A 20,379-nucleotide genomic window follows, 5' to 3' on the forward strand; every position below is an offset into this window, starting at 1 on the left:
CACCGGGGGCCTGGGTGGACAGGAGGGGCGGTGAGCTGGGCCTGGGCAGGAAGTGAACCCACCCGAGCCCGCAACCCCAGCCTCAGGCGCACCGGCTCACGCTGGGCCACCGTGAGGATGAGGCGGTCGAGGCGGCTGGTGCTCCAGTGGATGAGGTACAGGCCCTCTTCCGGCTGCAGTTTGGCCCGCACAAATGGCTCCCTGGGAGGTGACCGGGGTACCCTCAGGCCACCCGGGACCACTGCCAGACCCACACCTGGCAAGGGTGACCCAAGACTGCCCAGAGGCACACAAAACAGCTGGGGAAGCGGTCACACCTGGGGACATCAGACGCAACCAACGCGGTGACACACACACGAGGAAACGGCCACCCGGCACTGGACGGGCGCACACCTGGCCACAGGCACACGCAGGGTGACACGTGGCCACTTCACCACACAGGACAGTGCTCACAAACACATCTGACTGACCCACAGAGCGACACGGACCTCACATCTCCAAGTTTTTCGTCGTCAGGGAGGGAACCCAGGGCCTCTGCTCAAACCAACATTTCTAGCCCTTTCTGCATTTTTGTTTTGAAACAGGGTCTAACTAGGTCACTAAGTTGTCCAGGCTGGGCTTGAACTTGCGATCCTCCTGCCTCAGCCTCCAAGAGTGCTGGGATGACAGGTGTGTGGCCCCACACCAGGCCAGGCCCGTGTATTGCAGGCTTGGTACACAGCTTGGTTCTGTCGGAAGGTGATGGAATCTCTGAGATGTGGAGCCTTTGAGAAGTTTTTAGGCCACCGAAGGACAGCCTTGGAGGGGACTGGGGCACCCCAGGCTCTTCAAGGGTGTGGTTTTGCTTGGCCACACTCTTCTGTCATGATCTGCTGCCTCCCCACAGTTCCAAAGGCACGGGGACACTGACTGTGGACCAAAATCTCCAAAACTGAGCTGGGTTCACACCTGTCATCCCAGTACTCAGGAGGCTGAGGCAGGAATATCGATGTGAGTTTGAGGCCAACCTAGGCTACACAGTGAGTTCAAGGCCAGCCTGGACTTAACCCATCTGCCTTCAGGAACTGACGTAGACCCTGTCTCAAAACACAAACAAACCAGCCAGGCGTGGTGGCGCACACCTGTCATCCTAGCACTTGGGAGGCTGAGGCAGGAGGATCACTGTGAGTTCCAGACCAGCCTGGGCTACATAGTGAGCTCCAAGTCAGTCTCAACTACATAGTGAGACCCTGTCTCAAAACAAACAAACAAACAAACAAAAAAAACCCACAAAAAAACAAAAAGCTGCAAACGAAAAAAGCACATGTACACACAGCAGGCACACAGAGCTCCCGGGCTTCAGTCTTTGCCCCGTTGGCGCCCGCCTGTCTCCTGCCCTCCCCGCCTTGGCCGCTCACAGCAGGGGCCCGTGGATGCCATCCTGGATGCTCAGGACCAGCCGTGGGGGCGCCACCTCGTGGCACAGGTAGTGGCTCGAGTCGGCTGTCAGGCGGAAGTAGCCGTCCACCAGGGCCGCGAAGGACAGGGCAGCAGTCGGGGACGGCAGGCTCAGCTCCTGCAGGCAGGGGGTGGTCAGGCGGGTGTCCCGGGCCAGGGCTCCCCCGCCCTGCACAGCCCCTGACCTCACCAGGCACTTGTTGTCCTGCCGGTGGATGCTGACGAGACATTCCTTCAGGACCACGTGGGTGACGTCCCGGAAGTCACAGAAGTAGGTCCAGGGTGGCCCCTGTGGCTTGTCCACTGGCTGCTTGCCCACTTCCTTGTGGGCCCTGGCCTTTTTCCCAGGCAGCCTGGGTGGTGGATTCCAGCTGCCACCGCCATTGGCACTGGCACTCTGAAAAGGCAGCAGGACAGACGGGGGACAGAGAGAGATGAGGCCTGTGTGGCGCCCTCTGCTTTCCATGGGTACAGACAGGAGTCAGAGGGGCCTAGTGGCGCAGGCCTGCAATCCTATCACTCTGGGAGGCTGAGGCAGGAAGATCACAAGTTCAAGCTCAGCCTGGGCAACTTAATGATTTAATAAGACCCTTTCTCCATACAAAATTTTTAAAAAGGCCGGGGACTACAGCTCAGTGGAAAAGCCTTGGGCTTGATCCCCAGTATTATGAATGAATCAATGAGCGAATGAATGAACAAATAAACAGAAGCCAGAGCTTGGGGAGGCAGAGAGGAGACTCGGGGCCCACCCACCTCCAACTACCACATCCCCAGAGCTGCAGATCGCAGAAATCCGGTATACAGAGGTGCCCTCTAAGAAATGGACCCTGGAGAACCCACTCCAGAGGCAGACAGGTACAAGTATCACAATACCCGTCACGACTCCAGGCCCAGGACCCCCAGAAGAGGCGCCCTGCTCACCTCTGGCTGCACCAGGCGCCACTGGATGCCCCCGGTACCAGTGACCAGCACCTCGTGGGTGGGGGGCCCAGGGGCCGCTGCGGGGTCAACTTCCGCAGGGGGCTGCCCACCGTCCCGGATGTAGCAGGGCTCCCGGTCGGCCTGGGACAGGAGCTCCAGGTGATGCACCGGGATGCACTCGGCACCAAAGCGGGGTGCCAGACGCTCCAGGGTGGCCAGGTACTTGACCATGACGACCTGCTGGGACAGGTGGTTCGGCTGGAAGGTGCGCAGGAAGTGGTGGAAGGCAATGCGCAGGCGCAGCTGGGTTAGCACATTGTACTGGCGGATCTGCTGCCGGAAGGAGCGCGGGATGCAGCGCGTGAAGCTGGCAGGGGGACACAGGGGACCGGTCAGGGGCCAGGCGGGGTGATATCTCCAGGGGCCTGACCTCTCTCAGCCTCAGCTGCCTCACTTAGCAAGTATGTGCACTGTCATGAAGGGGGAACAAAAAGATGTAAGGCTGACAAGGTGGTGCACGCCTGGATTCCTAGCTACTCAGGAGGCTGAGGCAGGAGGATCCCAAATTCCAGCCCGTCATGGGTAACTTAGTGACACTGTCTCACAATAAAATACAAAATGAAAAATAAAATTAAATAAATAAAATTCAAAAGGGCTGGAACCCAGCATAGTGGCACACACTTGCAATCCCTGCATTCTGGGAGGTTATGGCAAAAGGATCATAAATTGAAGCCCAGCCTGGATAACTTAGTGACTCAGCAACAGCTTGTTGCAAAATTAAATATTAAAAAAGCATGTGGGGGCCGGGGATTTAGCTCAGTGGTGCCACCGCCTGCCTCATATGTGCAAGGTCACGAGTTCGAGACCCGGTAGGAAAAAAAAAAAAAGCACACGGGACGTAGCTCTGTGCAAAGCCAATGGGTGCAATTCCTAACCCAGCAAAATAAATGACTTTTGATTTTGTCTTTTGAGACAGGGTCTTGCTTTGTAGCGCAGCCTGGCCTTGAACTTGCGATAGCCCAGGCTGGCCTCAAACTTGTGGGAATCCTGCTTTAGCCCTCTGAGTGCTGGGGTTACAGATAAGTGCCACCACGTGTGTACCTACTTTTATTTATTTATTTTTCATTTAATTTTTTTCTTTTGGTACAGGAGTTCGAACTCGGGTCCTTGCACTTACAAGGCAGGCGTGGGAACTACTGAGCTAAAACCCTGGCCCTATTTTTATTTATTTACTTTTTATGGTACTGGGGATCAAACTTAGGTCCTTGCGCTTGGGAGGCAGGTGGCAGAACCACTGAGCTAAATCCCCAGCCTCCTAATTTTATTTTTTTAAAAATATTTATTAGGGCCAGGGATTTAGCTCAGTGGTGCTACTGCCTGCCTTGCAAGTACGAGGTCCTGAGTTGGATCCCTGGTATCCAAAAAAAAAAAAAATTTTTTTTTTAATCCATGAGCAATCCCAGCCGTTGGAGGCTGAGGCAGGAGGATCACCGTGACCTCGAGACCAGCCTGGGCTACAAAGTGAGTTCAAGGCCAGCCTGAACTACATAGTGAGACCCATTGTAAAACAAAAATTAAAAAATGTTAAAAAATAAAAAGGGCTGTGGGCGTACCTCTGTGGCACAGCTCTTTCCTAGCAGAGACAGACTGAGATGGCTTCCTCGCGACACAAATAAATATATAAACAAAAATTTAACATATAGCTGTTGACTTTTCACACTGATATTCTTCATACACCTTTCTTAATTTTTCCATACTGCACAGATCACCATCTCAAATGATGCACACTACACTTTGTGTGTGTGTTTATGGTACTGGGACTAAACATAGGACCTTTGCAGTGAGATACGTCCTCAGCCCGTTTCTTAGATTTTATTTCAAGACTGTGTTTCACTAAATCACTAAGTTGCCCAGGCTGGGCTCAACCTTGCAATCCTCCTGCCTCAGCCTCCTAGAGTGCTGGGATAACAGGTATGGCCCAGCACGTCTAGCACATTTCATTGTTATGTTTCACTTGCTCCCGATTTCATGAAATGGGGGTTCCCTGACAACAGGGGATATTTTGTCTGATGTGTTCACTGTTGCTTCAATAACACCTCGAACAAATGTTAGTACATAGTAGGTGTTCAATAAGTGTCCGGTGAACACAAGGCAGTGTCCCCACTCCATTCCCAGGCACCTGATCTCCTTGGCCACCTCCTCCAGGGGGACACTGCGGCAGAGAGCGAGGTGGCAGAGGTGCAGAAAGGCCATGCCTAGACTCTCATTCTTAAAGTGGTGGATCTCCTCCTCACTGGACAATTCCCACAGCGACACCACATCATTCACAAAATCATGCTTGCCCTGCAGGTGAAACAATCAGGCACCAAGAAAACTGTAACAGTGCTTTCACTCACTGGCTAGAGAACTGTAATTTCCTATTTTCAGGCACCTTGGGGACAGAGAGACCACTATCTTCTGAAAAGGCCAAAAAGACAGTACGCACATCTGCTGTGCCTGTGGCAGACATCATTCATCATTCCCTGAACTCATCAATCAGCTAAACCAATAGATCCCAGATGGCACGAGTTGGTGGTGTTAGGTACATTGAACTGGAGAGGAAACTGGGGCTCCTTTACCGGCCCTGAGTGTACCCAGAAACAGTCCCACACTTCCCCACCTCAGCTCATACCTGCTCAAAGAGGTACTCAAAAGAGGCTGGATCCAAGATTTGTACCCCTTGCTTCGCCTGTTCTGAGGACGCCTCAGCACCCGGGAGTCCACAGCGGTAAACACGGGGCTCACGTGAATTCATGCCGTGCCAGTTCCGAAAGTAAAACCTGCAGCACAGGAAGGGACACGGCAGGGGCTTAGCACAGGGTCAGACCAACTCCAGCAGAGAGAAGAAAGAAGGAAGAAGGAGAAGGTAATGAAAGGAGAAAAGAGGCAACCTTTCCGAGGGGTCTACTCCCACCTCATGCGGAAATACAGTGTCTGTCTCGTGTCTGCAGAAACTTCCAGGATGTGGTTTGGGGACAGCCACACTTGGGCCTCAGCATCAAAGAGAGCAAAGAGATTGAAGCAGGCTGGCGTGATGCCTGGAATGAGGGAACAACGAGGTCAGAAACCTCCGGTATCCCAGCAGATAACCCAGACCACTGGCTCCCTTCACACACCCTTCCTGGGCTTCCTCCACTGCCTACAGCTTATCCTGGGTTGCACATAGGAAGAGGATAAGGAAGTACAGAAGGGTGGGTCCATGCATAGTAAGAACTACATTTCCCAGCATACCCTGAAGCTACCGAGAGGCCATTGGACTGGTTCCTGGCTAATAGGGTGGGCACATTTCTGAGCCTGGAAATCAACCTCCTGCCATGTTCCCCTGCCCCAAGGGGTTGACTACACCTTGTACCAAGTGGCTAAACTATACAATGGAGGTGAACCATCCAAACTGCAGTGATTTTATTTTACTTTTTGAGATAGGGTCTCACTATGTAGTTCAGACTGCCCCGGAACTCACTACGTAGCCCAGGCTGGTCTCGAACTCACAGCGATCCTCCCGCCTCAGCCTCCCGAGTGCTGAGATTACAGGCATGTGCCACCACACCTGGCTTTAAACTGCAGTGATTTTAGCTGGACTTGATTGTTGTAACCCAAGAAGATCTGGGGGCTGCTTGTTACAGCAGCAAAACGTATCCTGCAACTCACAGAATTCTAGAAACTGCTAACATTTTTTCTGTTCAATATTTAAAAGTCACTTTTACTGTACTCTTTTTACATTCTCCATCTCCTCAGGATCCACCTACTTTTCCTATAGTTTGGATTTTTTAAAAATAGTGAATATTTTGCAGAACATAATGGTTACATGACTTTGGGGGGACCAGTATAAGGAGAGATAGCGCATCTAGATCACATATTTCAGATCTTAAATGTCTCTCCATGGCTGTAATTACCTAGGCTAGCCTTGAACTTACAGCCCTCCTTCCTTAGCCTTTCTAGTAGCTGAGATTACAGGTGTGCACCACCATGCTTGACTTCAGAGGAAAATCTTAAAAAACGTACATTAATTATTTTTTAGAAGCTTCCTGTAGGATGATGTATTTATTTTGGCTAAATTCGTTTTTCCCAGTTGCATAGTATTCCAACACTTCAATTTATTGTTACACTCTCAGGTTAAAGGAATTTTATAACGGTCTCCCATTTTTCCCTACAGGAAATGAGGCACTTCTATGGTCATGGTGGTATATACCTGCAATCCCAGCACTCTGGGAGACTGAAGAGGGGGATCATGAGTGTGCAACTCACGCAGGCAACTTAGCAAATTAGTGGTACTCTGTCTCATAAAAAATAAACAAGCGCTGGGGCTGTAGCTCAGTGCAAAGGCGCTGGGCCCAATACCCAGTACTGGAAAACGAATAGAAAACAGGAAAAGTGGGACCAGGGATTTAGCTCAGTGGTGCCGTGCAAAGTTCTGAGTTTGATCCCCAGTACAAAAAAAAAAAAAAAAAGAAAGAAAAAAAAAGAAAAAGGAAAAGAACAAGAAAGATGAGAAAAGAAAGGAGGAGGAGGCAGAAGGTGTGAACATTCTCACACACGCCTCCAGGAAGTGTGAACGGAAGGGAAGGGGTCCAGCAGCAGCGCTCTGTGGCTTTGGGAAGTGGCTGTTTCCACGGATGTGAGGCTGCTGAATTTTTCTCTCAAGTTACCGCATCTACGAGCATTGCTTTTCTGAGAAAACAGGACACTCCACTGCCCTGGGAGACAGCGTCTCAAAGCACCGATCAGACAGCTCTGCTCTCGGGCTTACCCTTCCAGAGGTCCCCCCACTCCCTCAGAGAGCCCGAGGCTTCAGCCATGAGTAACCAGGGCCGGCATCTCCTTGCTATATCGTTCGCAGCTCTTACTTGTTTCTCAATTTTCAAAATGGACACCACTGTCACCCCGAAGACCTTGTGCTTCCTGAAACAAAACCCGTCAGGCTCTCCAGGCTCTGAATGCTGTCCCCTGTGCTGGGCTTGCGTCGCCATGACTGGAAAAGACCACCCCCGGCCACACCCCAGCCCGCACTCACCCACTCTGTGTGCGACCCGCAGGCAGATCTCCTCGGCTGTCAGCGAGGCCTCACCGAAGGTGACCCAGGGCTGCCCGCCACCAGAGCCGGCCCAGTGCAGGAGGACCCGCAGGCCTCCCCCAGCGGCCAAGGGCTGCACTTTGTCCCTGGTGGGCCGGCTGCTCTTCCCAGCGCCTCCTCGCTGACACAGGGGCATCCTGAGAAAGGACAGCTGAGTGCCCAGGGAAGTCTTGGGGTCCCTGGCTGTACCACCTCAGGCACCTGATTCTTTCCCTGAACTCCAGTTTCCATATTTGACAACAATGGGCTACGCCCTGCCCCGGTACACAAGTTCTCACCGAGTGTGGTAGTGCACACCTGTAATCCCAGCACTCTGGGAGGCTGAGACAGGAGGATCCCAAATTTGAGTCCAGCCTGCATAACTTAGCAACTTAACAAGACCCCTTTCATCTGGTCATGGTGTGCACATCTGTCATCCTAGCACTCAGGAGGCCGAGGCAGGAAGATTGTCACAAATTTGAGGTCAGCCAGGGCTAGAGAGCTCAAGGCCAGCATGGACTATATAGCAAGACCTCGACTCAAAAAAATAAAAAGGTCTGGGGATGTAGCTCAGTGCCAAGGCCCTGGTTTCAATCCCCAATACCACAAATCAATCAATTAATTAAAAAAGAAATCCACCCTGAACCACCCTCTCCAAAAGAGCCAGACAGGCAGATAGGGACAAACAGACCTGAGGTGCGTCCTGGAACTTCCTGCGTCCACTCACACCGTTCACTTAGCCACTCTGAGCCTCAGTTTCCCCATGTGGAGAATGCAGGTGGGGAGAGCGTCACAATCAGAAGCCGGTGGGGAGGTTTCCACGAAGTTCTGCATCTTAGCCTTTTCTGCACAGACTGTGAACGAGGCAGGAAAAATCACAAACATGAGCCCAGGAAGGAAGGGTTTCAAAAATGCTGGCTGCAGAAGTCGGCCTAAGGTGCTGTTCACCATGCTTGATGGGCGATTTTGGTCAGAGCTCAGAAGACCAGAATACTGAGAGTAATACAGCTGGAAAAGACCAGGTTAAGACAGTTTCAGCTGGGAAGAAAGACCCCATGGGCACTCAGGCTCCAGACCAGGCGTGTTATACTTTGACAGAAAATCTGTCTGCATTTTGTGCATGTCCAGAGACTTTTCAGGAGACTGAGATGAAGTGTGGCAGGATAATGAATCTGGCAGAGGAAATTTCAAGGCGGTCTGATGTTGAGGCAGTGGCACGGCTACTATTGTAGTCAGATCTAGGTTGAGAATCAAGAGCAAACAACCCAGCATAATGATTTTTTTGGGGGGCGGGTTTTGAGACAGGGTCTCACTATGTAGTTGAGACTGACCTGGAATTCACTATGGAGCCCAGGCTGGTCTCGAACTCCCAGCGATCCTCCTGCCTCAGCCTCCCGAGTGCTGGGATGACAGGTGAGCGCCACCACGCCCAGCCCAGCACAATAATTTTAAAAAGAAAGAGACAATAAAGTTGTGGCTTATAAAGATAGAACAGAAGACATCTTGGTCTCTGAAAACATTAGCAATAAAAAGCCAAGTATTTCAGAAGAGAGCAATAGAAAAGACAGTCTGAAGATACCATAAAAACCAGCAGCACTCTGCCTTTTGCAGCCTCAAAATCGCAAAAGTAGAAGACTGCTTTGAGAAGACAGCCTCAGGGCAACATGTTCTAGAATGGTGGTGGCCTAGGTGGAAAAAAATTTTGTTTTAAAGAAAGAAAGGTTGGGCCGGGGATTTAGCTCAGCGGTTCGGTGGCCTGCCTTGCAAGAGCAAGGACCCGAGTTCGATCCTCGGTGCCAAAAAAAAAGAAAGAAAGGTTTAAGCAGGTGTGGTGGTGCATGCCTGTCATCCAAGTATTCGGGAGGCTGAGGCAGGAAGGTCACTGTGAGTTCAAAACCAGCCTGGGCTACATAGTGAGCTCCAGGTCAGTCTGAACTACATAGTGAGACCCTGTCTCAAAAAAACAAAAATAAAACAAATTTTAAAAATTAAAAAACAACAAGGAAAGGTTTATTTGGGCTCATGATTTGTCGAGGTCTCAATCCACAGTTGGCTGGCTCCAAGGAGGGTAACTGTCTATAGTGGTTTCAGTCCATGGTCTGCCGGCTCCGAGGCAAGGTGGCGGGGCAGAGGGGCATCTCAGAGGAGAAACAGTTCATAGCAAAGCAGGGCAGGCAGAAGGCGGCAAAGCAACAGAAAGCTGCAGCAGTCTAGGATAATTCTGTTGTTGTTCTGGATTGGATCCACAGTGCTCAGCAATCTGCGCCCTTGGCCCCTACAGCCAAGACAGAAGGAAGCCTGGCTACTGCTCCAGCTGGCGGCAGACCCTGGCATCATCCAAGTGGTGCTGGTTCTAGGTACATGCAGAAGGCAGGAGCTGTGGAGTCGGGAAGGTTCCACCCAGATTTCAGCAGAACACCTGGGAGGCCAGGCAGTGTCCCCGCTGAGGGGGCTGCGCGTCAGGCTGGCGAGTGTGAAGGCAAAAAGGCTCAGCGGAGTCCCCAGCAGGTTGGAGAGCTCCAGAATTGCGTTCCAGAAGGAGCATGGATCGGCTGCAGAAAGTCAACAGGAGTGAGCGAAGCCGGTCGGTCTGAGGGCGAAGCCACGAGGACCGCAGCCAGCGGCAGTGCTGCAGGGCCAGGCCTACTCAAGCCCTTTGGTGTCTGCATCCTGCCACAAACTGCCCCAGAGGCTACATGTGGAGCCAAGAGACTTAATGTTTGCCCTGCTGGATTTTGGTCTTGCTTTGGTCTCATCCCTTTCTATCCCTCTACTTGGTTTATGTTATTTATTTATTTATTTTTGAGACAGGGTCTCACTGTGTAGTTGAGACTGACCTGGAACTCATTGTGTAGCCCAGGCTGGTCTCGAACTCCCAGCGATCCTCCTGCCTCAGCCTCCCGAGTGCTGGGATGACAGGCGTGCGCCACCACGCCTGGCCTTCTATCCCTCTACTTGGAATGGGAATGTTTACCTGGGCCAATGAAGACTGAAGACCCACGTGGGTAGGTGAATGATATAAAAAGGGGAAAGGGAGGCTTGCTGCTTGCTTCTTCCTCCTGCTTGCTAAGCCATGAACTATTTCTTGTCTGCGATGCCCCTCTGCCACACCACCCTGCCTTGGGGCCAGCTGATTATGGACTGAAACCTCACAAACTGTGAGCTAAGCCTTCTTCCTCCTTAACTTGTGTCAGGGATCTTACTCCAACAACAAAAATGTAACTAAGGCCAGGGATTTAACTCAGTGGTTCCAGCGCCTGCCTTGCGAGCACAAGGACTGGAGTTCGATCCCCGGTACCAAAAAAAAAAAAAAAAGACACAAAAAAGTAACTAAGACATAGCAGATACACGGGCCTAGCATACGAGGAACAAGGGATCAAGGGATGTCTATGCCCACAGCAGAGAGGACAGGAGATGCTTGTGGTAAAGCAGAGAGGTCAGTGGCTCAGACGCCCAGGGCCTTCATCCTGGGCTGTGAGGAACAGGTGCCGCATCCAAATTACACCATCTATGGTGTTCTGTGACCACAGGACGAAACAGACTAAGACACTGGCCTTAATGAATTCATTATACAAACGTGAGCCCAAGGAGAAAGTCATCTCCCATGGAGCCGGGGTGCAGCTGTGCTCAGGGCCCGCCGGCACAGTGAATAGACCCAGTAATTGGCACCGGCTCCAGCGTGGCAATCTCTTACTCTTTTAGCCCACCGTTCCCATCCTCCACATCTGTACCAGGACAGGCCCCATCCCTGATCATTCTCCAGGGCCTGGGGAGTTTGTGTCCCAGTTTGGTCCCCCAGACCAGGGCCCAGGTCTCCAGGGTCCCCATGCGGGAGCGGTCAGCACCAAATGGATGTTACTAAGACAAAAGCAAGGGAAAGGGCAGGATGTGGGGAGCACACACTGACTCCTCCTCCAGCTGTTCCTCAAAGGGAGGGCTCAGCGAAATGAGTCAGAAGAGCAGCTCCGGGGCTGCACGACTGTCATCCCAGCATTCAGGAAGCTGAGCCAGAGGGATCACTTGGAGTTCAAGACTGTCTCAAAAGACAAAGGGAACGTAGGGCCCAGGATTTAGCTCACTGGTTCTGCTGCCTGCCTTGCACGCACAAGGTCCTGAGTTCAATTTCCGGTAGCAAAAGAAAGACAGGGCCGGGGATTTAGCTCGGTGGTTTACGCGCCTGCCTCAGCCCAAGGACCTGAGTTGATCCTTCGTACCAAAAAAAAAAAAAAAAAAAAAAAAAACAAAAAAAAAAAAAAAAAAAAAAAAAAAGAAGCAAACAAAAACAAACAAACAAAAAACCACACAAAGGAAAGAAATAAGGTAGAGACGGTGCTTAGTCAAGGGTCTGGCACAGCAGAGGCAGCAACAAAAGCTCGCTACTATTACCCACTATGTTTGGGATGATATCCTCGGGTCTGGGGTTCTGGGGGGCCCATTTCCTCCTTCCTCCTCTCCACTGGACCAACGCCCAGCTTTGAAGATGGAGTCGAGGGGTGGGCGACACCTCCTTCACTCCTCTAAACCCACAAACACCGCTGGCTCTGCAGTAATTGCGCTGTGCATCCGCCGGACATCCGTCCACCCTGTGCCAACCACATCCAGTCCCCCACCGTTCCTCCTGAGGACCCGCCGGACGCATCCTCCTTTTTTCATAACTTCCGGGACGCACCCTTCAAACTTACCCTTCCCGGGAGACACAGGCTCGAACTCACGACCCCGCCCGACGGCCTCGGGGAGCCGCTACCAGTACGCGGCAGCCAGAAACTACGCTTCAACCGGGCCGCCTCACGTGCGCATGCCCGCTGGCCGAAGTCCTGTCCCTGCCAGACGTAACTATTGGGCGTGTACCAAGGAGAAGCCTCTCCGATTGGACCTGCGCCTCACTCATGGCCTAGCCACTATTGGTTAGCTCGGAGCCCGGATACTTCACCGTGTGTGTGATTGGCTACTGCGGGGTGGGCGGATACACGGAAGAGAGCGTCGCGCAGATGCAGGCGGAAGATCGTAGTCTGTGGGCATCGCGGCGGAGCTACAGCTAAGGTTAGGCGGACAGACTTTGAGGCGCAGGTTCCTGGACTCGCCTCGGCGTTCAAGGCTGCAGCCAGCCGCCGTCGAACCCCCACCCGGTCATGTGACTTCCGATTCCTCCTTTCCCATTTTTTTCCCTTATCTGTCTGCAGGTCAACCCACCACTTCGCGGGCTGGTCCCCCTCTTTTCGAAGGGTATTTGTGGTCCATCTGCTCCCCTCCCCTTCCTGATCAACCTATCCTCTGACGCCCTCTGGCGACCAGGGCGGCAGTTTCGCAGTTCCACTCGGTCTGAGTTGTAAGCTTTTTTACACAGGCCTTTGCTGTTTTCCAAGAAGCCTCTGTACACGCACTGTCCCTGTGGGTTCTGCAATCAGCCGTCTGTGCGGGACTCTAGTTAGCTCCATTTCTTAGCGGAAGAAACTGAGGCACAGACAAGTAATTAAAAACTCTGCTTGATCAAACTTCAGTTAAATGTTGGTCCTCAGAGCCCTCTTCCCAAATAGACCTCGATTTTCCCCCTTGGCCCTGTCTTCAGCCTGCCCAACCCCTCGTAGCCAAGAATCCTAAATCTTTGCAGTCCCTTGCTGTCTGATCCAACCCCTCAACCCTCACTTCTGATATGCAAATCCCAGGCTCGCTCTTAGCAAGAATCCTTTATTGCTTGCCTGTAATCCCAATTACTCAGGAGGCTGAGGCAGGAGGGTAGTCTGGACTACATAGGGAAACCCTGTCTCAAAAATCAAACAAAGGGGCCCGGGATTTAGCTCAGTGGTTCCATCGCCTGCGTCGCAAGCACAAGGACCTGAGTTCAATTCCCGGTACCAAAAAAAAATCAAAGAAAGAAACAAAAAAACAAATTCAAAGCTTAGTATTACCCTATCAAAAATCAAGAGCGGGACGCAAATTTAGCTCGGTGGTTCAACCACCTGCCTTGCCAAGTGCCAGGTTCTGAGTTCCATCTGTAGTAACAACAACAACAAAATCAAGTTATAGATGTAGCTCATTAATAGAATACTGGTTTGAATCCCCAACGCCAACAATTTTAAAACATTGTTTTGAAATGATAAAGCAATCTTTCAGGTCACTTTCAGCTTTTCACTTTGAGTCAGCTAATCTTCCTCTTTGTCCCTGTTGCGGGCTGTTTCGCTTCCAGCCCTAATCCTAGCGCTGTAACCAGTTCACAGGAAGTTTCTCTGTGCCTCCGTCCCACCGCGCTGCTTCCGGCCCATGGCGGGTGAGGTCGGCACCCCTGGAGTCAGAGGGAGGGTCTGCCTGGTTCCCCCAGTGCCCTAACGCAGTCAGCCTGGAGACAGGGAAGGGGCTGGGCAGAGACAGCCTGGGAGCCAAGAGGCTGCTGTCCTAGGACTGCGGAAGGTCTGGCTGTGTGGGTTTCCTGCCTCAGCTTCCTCTTCTCTTGCTGCCTCTGCCAGCAGGAGTCCGGGGACGGGAAGTGGAAGGTGCCAGATTCCTCAACAGTGAGACCACTTGTGGGATTTGGACTCTGAACTATGGGCGCTCAGGGGACCTGGGATTTGCCGCCCCAAAAGGAAGTGGCAGGAGATATCTGATCGAGTGATAATAACAAGGATGGCCATAATCCCAGGAACACTAATAAACAACAGTTCCTAGCCAGGAGGCAGGGCTTAGGGGTACAAGTTTAGCATTTTCTCAGCCACCTCAGGTTCTTTTTGTTAGTTTGGGTTGTTTTGTTTTGTTTGTTCATTTGTTTGTTTTCAATACAAGGTCTTGCTAAGGGGCCCATGGTGGTCTGAAACTTGCAGTGACCCTCCTGCCTCAGCCTCCCCAGTGCTGAGGTCACAGGTGTGTGCCACCACCCCAGCAATCAGGTTCTTTCAAAGTGGGACGCACACCCCTGCTTAGCAGTGAAGCGGAGAGCTGCTGGGTCTGTCCCCAAGGCTTTCTTTCACCTCTCTAGAACATCTCAGAGCTTCCCAAACCCCAGACCTGTACGTGATCAGGGCTTGCCCAGCTGAGGGGGCTTCCCCAGCAAGGGACTTTCCATGTACAAATGGGGACAGTCCTGACAAAGGGGGGCCAGTGGTCACTTTCCAGGGAGACACTAGAGCTGGCGGTTCCCCTGAGCCCACAGGCCTGTGGGGCAGGGCCTCCCCAGTTCCCACACCTGGGAAAAGCAAGCGGGCTAAAGAATAAAAGCCAAATCCTGAGTCAGGGATTTAGCTCAGTGGTTCCGGCCCCTGCCTTGCAAGTACAAGGGCCCGAGTTCAATCCCTGGTACCAAAAAGAAAAAAAAAAAAAAAAAAAAAAAAGCCAAATCCTGTGTCCCTTTGAGTGACAGGGGGTCCGGGAACAGGCAGCTCCATCCCCAAGGGAGGTACAGAGTGGGGGGACCTGCTGGGACTCTTTCCGGGAAGGTCCTGCCCCCAACTGGCCACCCTGGGAAACACACCAGCAACCACAGAGAGGAAACAGCCGCCAACATCCAGGCCTGCACACTCCACCAGAGTTCAAATTCCAGCTCTGCCTAGAGACCTCCGGCAGGCCCTGAACCTTGCTACACCTGGTTCTCCTTCTCCCTAAAACAGGGCTGTTCAGAGTCCTAAATCAGAGGTGTCTCGGACATCAGAGGAATTAAGACACATACAGAGTGCAGAACTAAAAATGAATTCAATTTAAAAAAACAACAGAAACCAGAAGCCGAGTATGGAGGCACACGCCTCCCAGACGCTAGGAGGCTGAGCTAGGAGGAGCACAAGTTCGAACCTAGGCTGGGCAATTTAACTTCCTCTTGGAGACTTGTCTCCAAAAACAAGAAAGAAAAAAACAGGCAGAGGGGAGGCAGGCTGATGTGTACATCATTGTGAAAGCCACGGGCATAATCCCTAGTGCTAAAAAAAAAACAACAAAAAATGAACAGCTTAGAATGGAGCCTGGGGTGGAAGCAGCACAATTTTGTTCATTTAATATTTCTTGATGGGGCTGGGGATTTAGCTCAGTGGTTCCGCCGCCTGCCTTGCAAGAGCAAGGGTCTGAGTTCGATCCCTGATGCCAGGAAAAAAAATTTTCATGGTTATGATTCCTTTCCACTACATAGAGATGTTTTGTGCCATTTGTTTTGAGACAGGGTCTCACCATGCAGTTCAGGCCTGGAACTCATGGTTATCCTCCTGCCTCAGCCTCCCAAATGCTGGGATTATTTTTTTCTTTAGATAGGGGACTGAACCCATGGGTACTCTATCAAGGAGCTACACTCCCGGTCCTTTTAATTTTGAGACAAGGTCTGTTGCCCAAGCTGTCCTGCAACTTGGAATACTGCCTCAGTGTCCAGAGTAGCCAAGACTATAGGCATGTGCCAAGATGCCCACAAAAGACCGTTTCTGTTGTCCAAGGAGGGAGGAACAGGGAAGTCTAGGGGACAATGGCTCAAACCAACCAGCCCCAACCACCTGCCACCTCCCAGGCATGGAGGACTTGGTTTTCAGATCGCCACTGCCCTCTAGTGGTGCTGTGAACACAAAATATCCTGGTGGCCTGGGCCTCCATCCTTGCTTTGGCAAAGGTCTGTGGCCGGCCAGCCTGCTGTGCCAGGTCCCCTCTCTGCGATGGACACGACTGGAACAAGGGATGGAGTCTGTGCCTTGGCGACACCTACAGAAACAGTGGCATCGAGCGGTGGCCCCAGGCAGGGAGTGGTGCAAGTGCTCACTGTGCTGTTAAAACCACAGGTATTGTCTTGGTTATTCATGATGTTGTTCATTCATTTGCAGTGGAGGGTATGGAACCCAGGGCCCCCAGCACCCACCACGAAGCCACACCCCCTGCCCTTTTATTTTTTGAAAATTTGATTTTTTGGGGGGGTACTGGGGATTGAATTTGGGTCTTTGCACTTGTGAGACAGGTGCTGGAAGCCCTGAGCTAAATCCCTGGCCCCTATTTCTTGAAAAATTGAGTCAGAGCCTCACTCTGCAGTTCAGGCCTGGAACTTACATTGGTCCTCCTGCCTGAGTGCTGGTTTAACAGGAGGGCACCACCACCTCCAGGACCTTCTGAGCCAGTATCTCACTAAACTGCCCAAGTCAGCCTTGAACTTTGGATCCTCCTGCCTCAGCCTCCTGAATGGAGGGAAGTACAGGCCTGAGTCAGGGCACCAGGCTCACCCTGGGAAGTTGCTAATCAGAGGGCACTGTCCTGACCAAGCTGCTTCAGGTTCCCCAGGCCATGGCCATTTTTAGGACCAGAGGAACCAAGGATCTATGACTTTTTAAACACACCACTGTACAGCACCTTCGCACTGAGCTACATCCTCAGCCTCTTTTTTGCGACAAGGGCTGGCTAAGTCGCCCAGGCTGGACTCAAACTTGCAATCCTCCTGCCGGGGCCCCCAGAGTGCTGGGATGGTAGGTGTGGGTCACCAAGCCCAGGCAGGACCTGAAGTCTTTTGATGGAATGCCATTGCTGGAAACAAAGCCACAGCCTGGGCTGTCCCTGTCCCCAGCACTCCACTGGCCCCAAGAGCATCAGAGGTCCTTTATTAGAAGATCGTGGCTGTTTCCCAGACGGCAGCCTGGACAGCAGAGGCCAGAGACAACTGAGTGATGCAGCGGCCCTGGGTGACCAGCCCCGGCTGGGGACCCTCTCTCCCCCAGGGGGCCAGCCGGCCACCCCTGCCCCTCCCCGGACCCCCGGGCCTTTGGCATAACGCTGACGCCCCCCCCCGGCCCCCCGGCCCTTTGGCATAACGCTGACGGGGGCTGCAGGCAGTGAACCCCCCCGACTCGGACTCAACTTGAAGCGGAGACGGAGACGTGGAGAGGACGGGAGGAGCATGGGGAGCGGGGCCAGAGGAGGGGAGGGAGGGGCGGGCCTGGCTGGGACAGCAGCGAAGTAGAGGAAGCCGGGGCAGGGAGATGGCGTCTGTTTCGTGTTTCTGGGCAGGGACGCACAGAGGCCTGCAGGCCGGCGGGCAAAGGCCAGGCTGGTCAGGCGCTGCCGTCCTCATCACCCGGCTTGGGCACAGCTTCCAGCAACGGGTCCCCTGGGCCCGCCGCCTCCCGCTGCTTGGGCTCACTGGCCTTGGAGTTGGGGACCCAGAGCCCCGAGTCGATGCACCGCTGCATGTGGTACTTCGCGTCCTGTGGGGACAAGGGTGGGCAGTGAGGCAGGCTGGCCACTGCCACGGGGCCCGCTGTCCCCCGCCACGACCAACCCTGTTCACGGGTCACTGTTTACCCAGCAGAGCTGGCCAGAGGAAGTGTCCACAGGGGAGGACGTGTCGTACTGGCCACCCTGCGCCACATGGCAGGGACCAGCCGCAAGGGGTGCGGTGTCCTTCCAGTGTGGCCAGGGGCTCACAGGATGGTGCCCGGAACGAACCCAGAGCCTCGTGCGTGCTAAGCACAACTTAAACCCCTAACCCTAGGAATGAAAAACCTTCAGTTGAGACAAGAGTTCCACTATGTAGCCCAGGCCAGCCCTGAACTCAAAATCTTTCTGCCTCAGCCTCCCAGGGCTAGGATTACAGGTGGCAGCCCATGCCCACTGGAATGGAACGTTTACATCTTTATTTAACCTTAATTTAAATGTCCAGGTCAGCCAACTTTGGGGGATGCAGGGCCTCACACACGCCCACAAAGCCTGGTCACTGGCTACATCCCCAGCAAACTTCCGCACAGCATGGAGAGGTCATGTTCATGGCTCTGCAAGCCAGACGTGTAGCTACCATCAGTGACTCCAATCACTACTCCTCAAGTCCGTGGCTTTGCTGTGAAACCAACTGCCGACAACACAAGCGCTGCCCAGTGCTGACAAACCTCGACTTATAAAGGCAGGCGGGCGGCCTTCCAGCTGGAGGTTGCAGACACTGGGCTAGAGGCAGTTTATCCCACAGACGCTTCCAGAAGGCCTCAGCCGCTACCCACTAACGACCACCTGCCTGTGTCTTCACTGAGGCCCATTTCACTGACCAGGAAACCACTGTGGCCAAACGGAAAGCCAGGTAGTAGGAATGGGTCAAATCAAAGCCATTTCTTTTGGGGTTTGTTTTAGTCAGGCTATTGCTATGTAGCTCAGGCTGGCCTTGAACTCACAGAGACCCTCCAGGATGCTGGGATCACAGGTGTGTGCCACCACACCCAGCTCAAAGCCTAAGACTCAATTCTAGCTGGGCAAGATGGCGCATGCCTGTAATCCTAGCACTTGGGAGGCTGAGGCAGGAGGATCGCACCAGTTCAAGGCTTCTCCTGGGCACCTTAGTGACTCAGTGAAACCTCGTCCGAAAAAAAGAAGGACCCGAGGACGTGACGTGGCTCAGTGTAGGAGCCCCAGGTTCAATTCCCAGTCCTTCCCTCAAGGCCGTCACCACTGCCCATGGCCACTCCAGCAGGGCACGTGGGGTGCGGCTGCACTCACAGCGGGGTCCATCTTGCTGACGGCATCCTGCAGCATCTGCACGTCCTTTACGTCGAAGCACTTCTGCAGCTCCTGGGGGTGCAGAGGGCAGGGTCAGGCCTGTCCCTGGGGCTGGGCTGCTCACGGCCTGCCCGCCACCCGCTGGGGCCGGAGCCACACCTCAGGCAGGGACTCGTAGACCTCGACGGGGTCCAGGCCGCCAGGGCCGAGCCGCTTCTTGCGCTCCTCTTCCTCGTACTCCTTCACGGCCTTCTCGATGCGCAGCTTGGCGCGGCCACGCACACGCTCCTTGAAGGCCTCCAGCTCATCGTTGAAGCCCTCCATGTACTGGCGGTCGGCCGTCTGCAGGGAGCGGGGCGCACACAGGACAGGGGCTCCGCGTCCGTGTGGGGACTGCACCATGGGCACCCCGAACCTGGCCTCACTTCTTGTCTCTCCCGCCCGAGACCTCGCCTACAGCCAAGGGCCACAGACCACCCCGCCCTGTCTGCAGCGCCCTCAGGCGCAGCCCGGCTCAGGGGGCTCTGACTCCCTCCTGCCCCGCCTGCCCGGTCTCCTCAGTCTCAGGAAGGGGAGCTGCATGACTCTGAGTGCCCAGCTCCACAACCCTGCAGGCCTCCTTCACCCAGCCCCACGCCCCACACAGAGGCTTCTCCCGTCCCCCACACCCGAGCTGTCCTGACGCTGCGGAGGGCCCCACCTTGATCTTCGTGAAGAACTGCCGGAAACAGGCGCGGGGGTCCACCTTGAGGCTCTTGGCCAGCTCCAGGATGAACTGCATCACGATGGTCTGGTGAGCCACCTGCTCCATGAGCGCGCACTTCTGCCAGGGGACAGAGGCGCAGTGTCACCGAGGGGCGGCGCCGGGCCAGCACTCACCCAGCCCGGCGGGCTCCGCTCACCTCCTCCACCTCCAGGTCGATGCACCAGATCACCAGGTAGTTGGCGGTCTCCTCGCACACCAGGTGCACGTTCTCCGACAGGTACTTCTGGCTGTCGTCCCAGCGGCGGAGCATCCCTGCGGGAAGGGGTTGGGGAGGTGCTGGCGGTGCCGCAGCTCCCAGCCGCCCTCACCTGGCCCCGGCGCCAGGCCACTCACCGAAGTGCTTGATCTGCTTCTCGTATTTCTCCACGAAGGTTTTGTGTTTCTGCTCCCTGACCTCCTCCGACTCCTCCTCCGCCTTCTCAGGCTTGGTATTGACCATGCTCTGCGAGAGGGCGACAGGGGAAGTGGGCTGGGGCAAGGCCACAGGGCGCCTGGGGGCGCGAGGGGGCCGAGGCCGCCGCGCCCATCCCATCCACAGTGGAGGCCGGCTGGGTGGCAGCACCGAGAGCGTCGACGTGGCAGAAGCACGGGCCTTGGGGCAGATCAGAGGGGACAGTGGGGCTGGGGCCTGCGTCTGCCCAGTCCCCACACTGTCCTCCCCCGCCCCGCCCCACTGCTTTAGCCTATGTGCTGCCGAAATGAGCACTTCTTTTGGTATTTTTCTGGTTTTTTTTTTTTTTTTTTTTTT

At 53.9% G+C, this 20,379-nt stretch overlaps 2 protein-coding genes across 10 annotated transcripts in view; both read right to left on the reverse strand.

Annotated features, from left to right (window-relative positions):
- The window catches only part of Tyk2 (tyrosine kinase 2), a 21,340-nt gene extending 9,065 nt beyond the window's left edge, over positions 1-12,275 (reverse strand). The window contains exons 1-10 of one of the 7 annotated variants that reach the window (XM_033759461.1): positions 12,130-12,275; positions 8,139-8,301; positions 7,409-7,605; positions 5,312-5,435; positions 5,030-5,177; positions 4,538-4,701; positions 2,359-2,725; positions 1,628-1,834; positions 1,398-1,555; positions 1-201 (exon numbers count right to left, since the gene is read on the reverse strand). The exon at positions 1-201 is cut by the window's left edge and continues 131 nt beyond it. In XM_033759461.1, the coding sequence (XP_033615352.1) occupies positions 1-201; positions 1,398-1,555; positions 1,628-1,834; positions 2,359-2,725; positions 4,538-4,701; positions 5,030-5,177; positions 5,312-5,435; positions 7,409-7,604 (1,565 nt within the window). In that variant the 5' untranslated portion in view covers position 7,605; positions 8,139-8,301; positions 12,130-12,275. The other 6 variants (XM_033759462.1, XM_033759464.1, XM_033759463.1 and 3 more) reach the window with 6 other exon arrangements.
- A 4,894-nt stretch (positions 12,276-17,169) lies between these two features.
- Positions 17,170-20,379, reverse strand: part of Cdc37 (cell division cycle 37, HSP90 cochaperone) — an 8,671-nt gene continuing 5,461 nt past the window's right edge. For 2 of the 3 annotated variants that reach the window (XM_019209111.2, XM_019209112.2), the window contains 6 exons: positions 19,965-20,073; positions 19,768-19,883; positions 19,566-19,688; positions 19,025-19,207; positions 18,866-18,937; positions 17,170-17,589 (listed from right to left, as the gene is read on the reverse strand). In XM_019209111.2, the coding sequence (XP_019064656.1) occupies positions 17,437-17,589; positions 18,866-18,937; positions 19,025-19,207; positions 19,566-19,688; positions 19,768-19,883; positions 19,965-20,073 (756 nt within the window). In that variant the 3' untranslated portion in view covers positions 17,170-17,436. Of the gene's footprint in view, positions 17,590-18,865; positions 18,938-19,024; positions 19,208-19,565; positions 19,689-19,767; positions 19,884-19,964; positions 20,224-20,379 lie in introns of all 3 variants that reach the window. The other variant, XM_033759765.1, reaches the window with a different exon arrangement.

The sequence above is a fragment of the Fukomys damarensis genome, unplaced genomic scaffold (assembly GCF_012274545.1).
Source record: "Fukomys damarensis isolate Sample0158 unplaced genomic scaffold, DMR_v1.0_HiC HiC_scaffold_37, whole genome shotgun sequence".
NCBI lineage: Eukaryota > Metazoa > Chordata > Mammalia > Rodentia > Bathyergidae > Fukomys > Fukomys damarensis.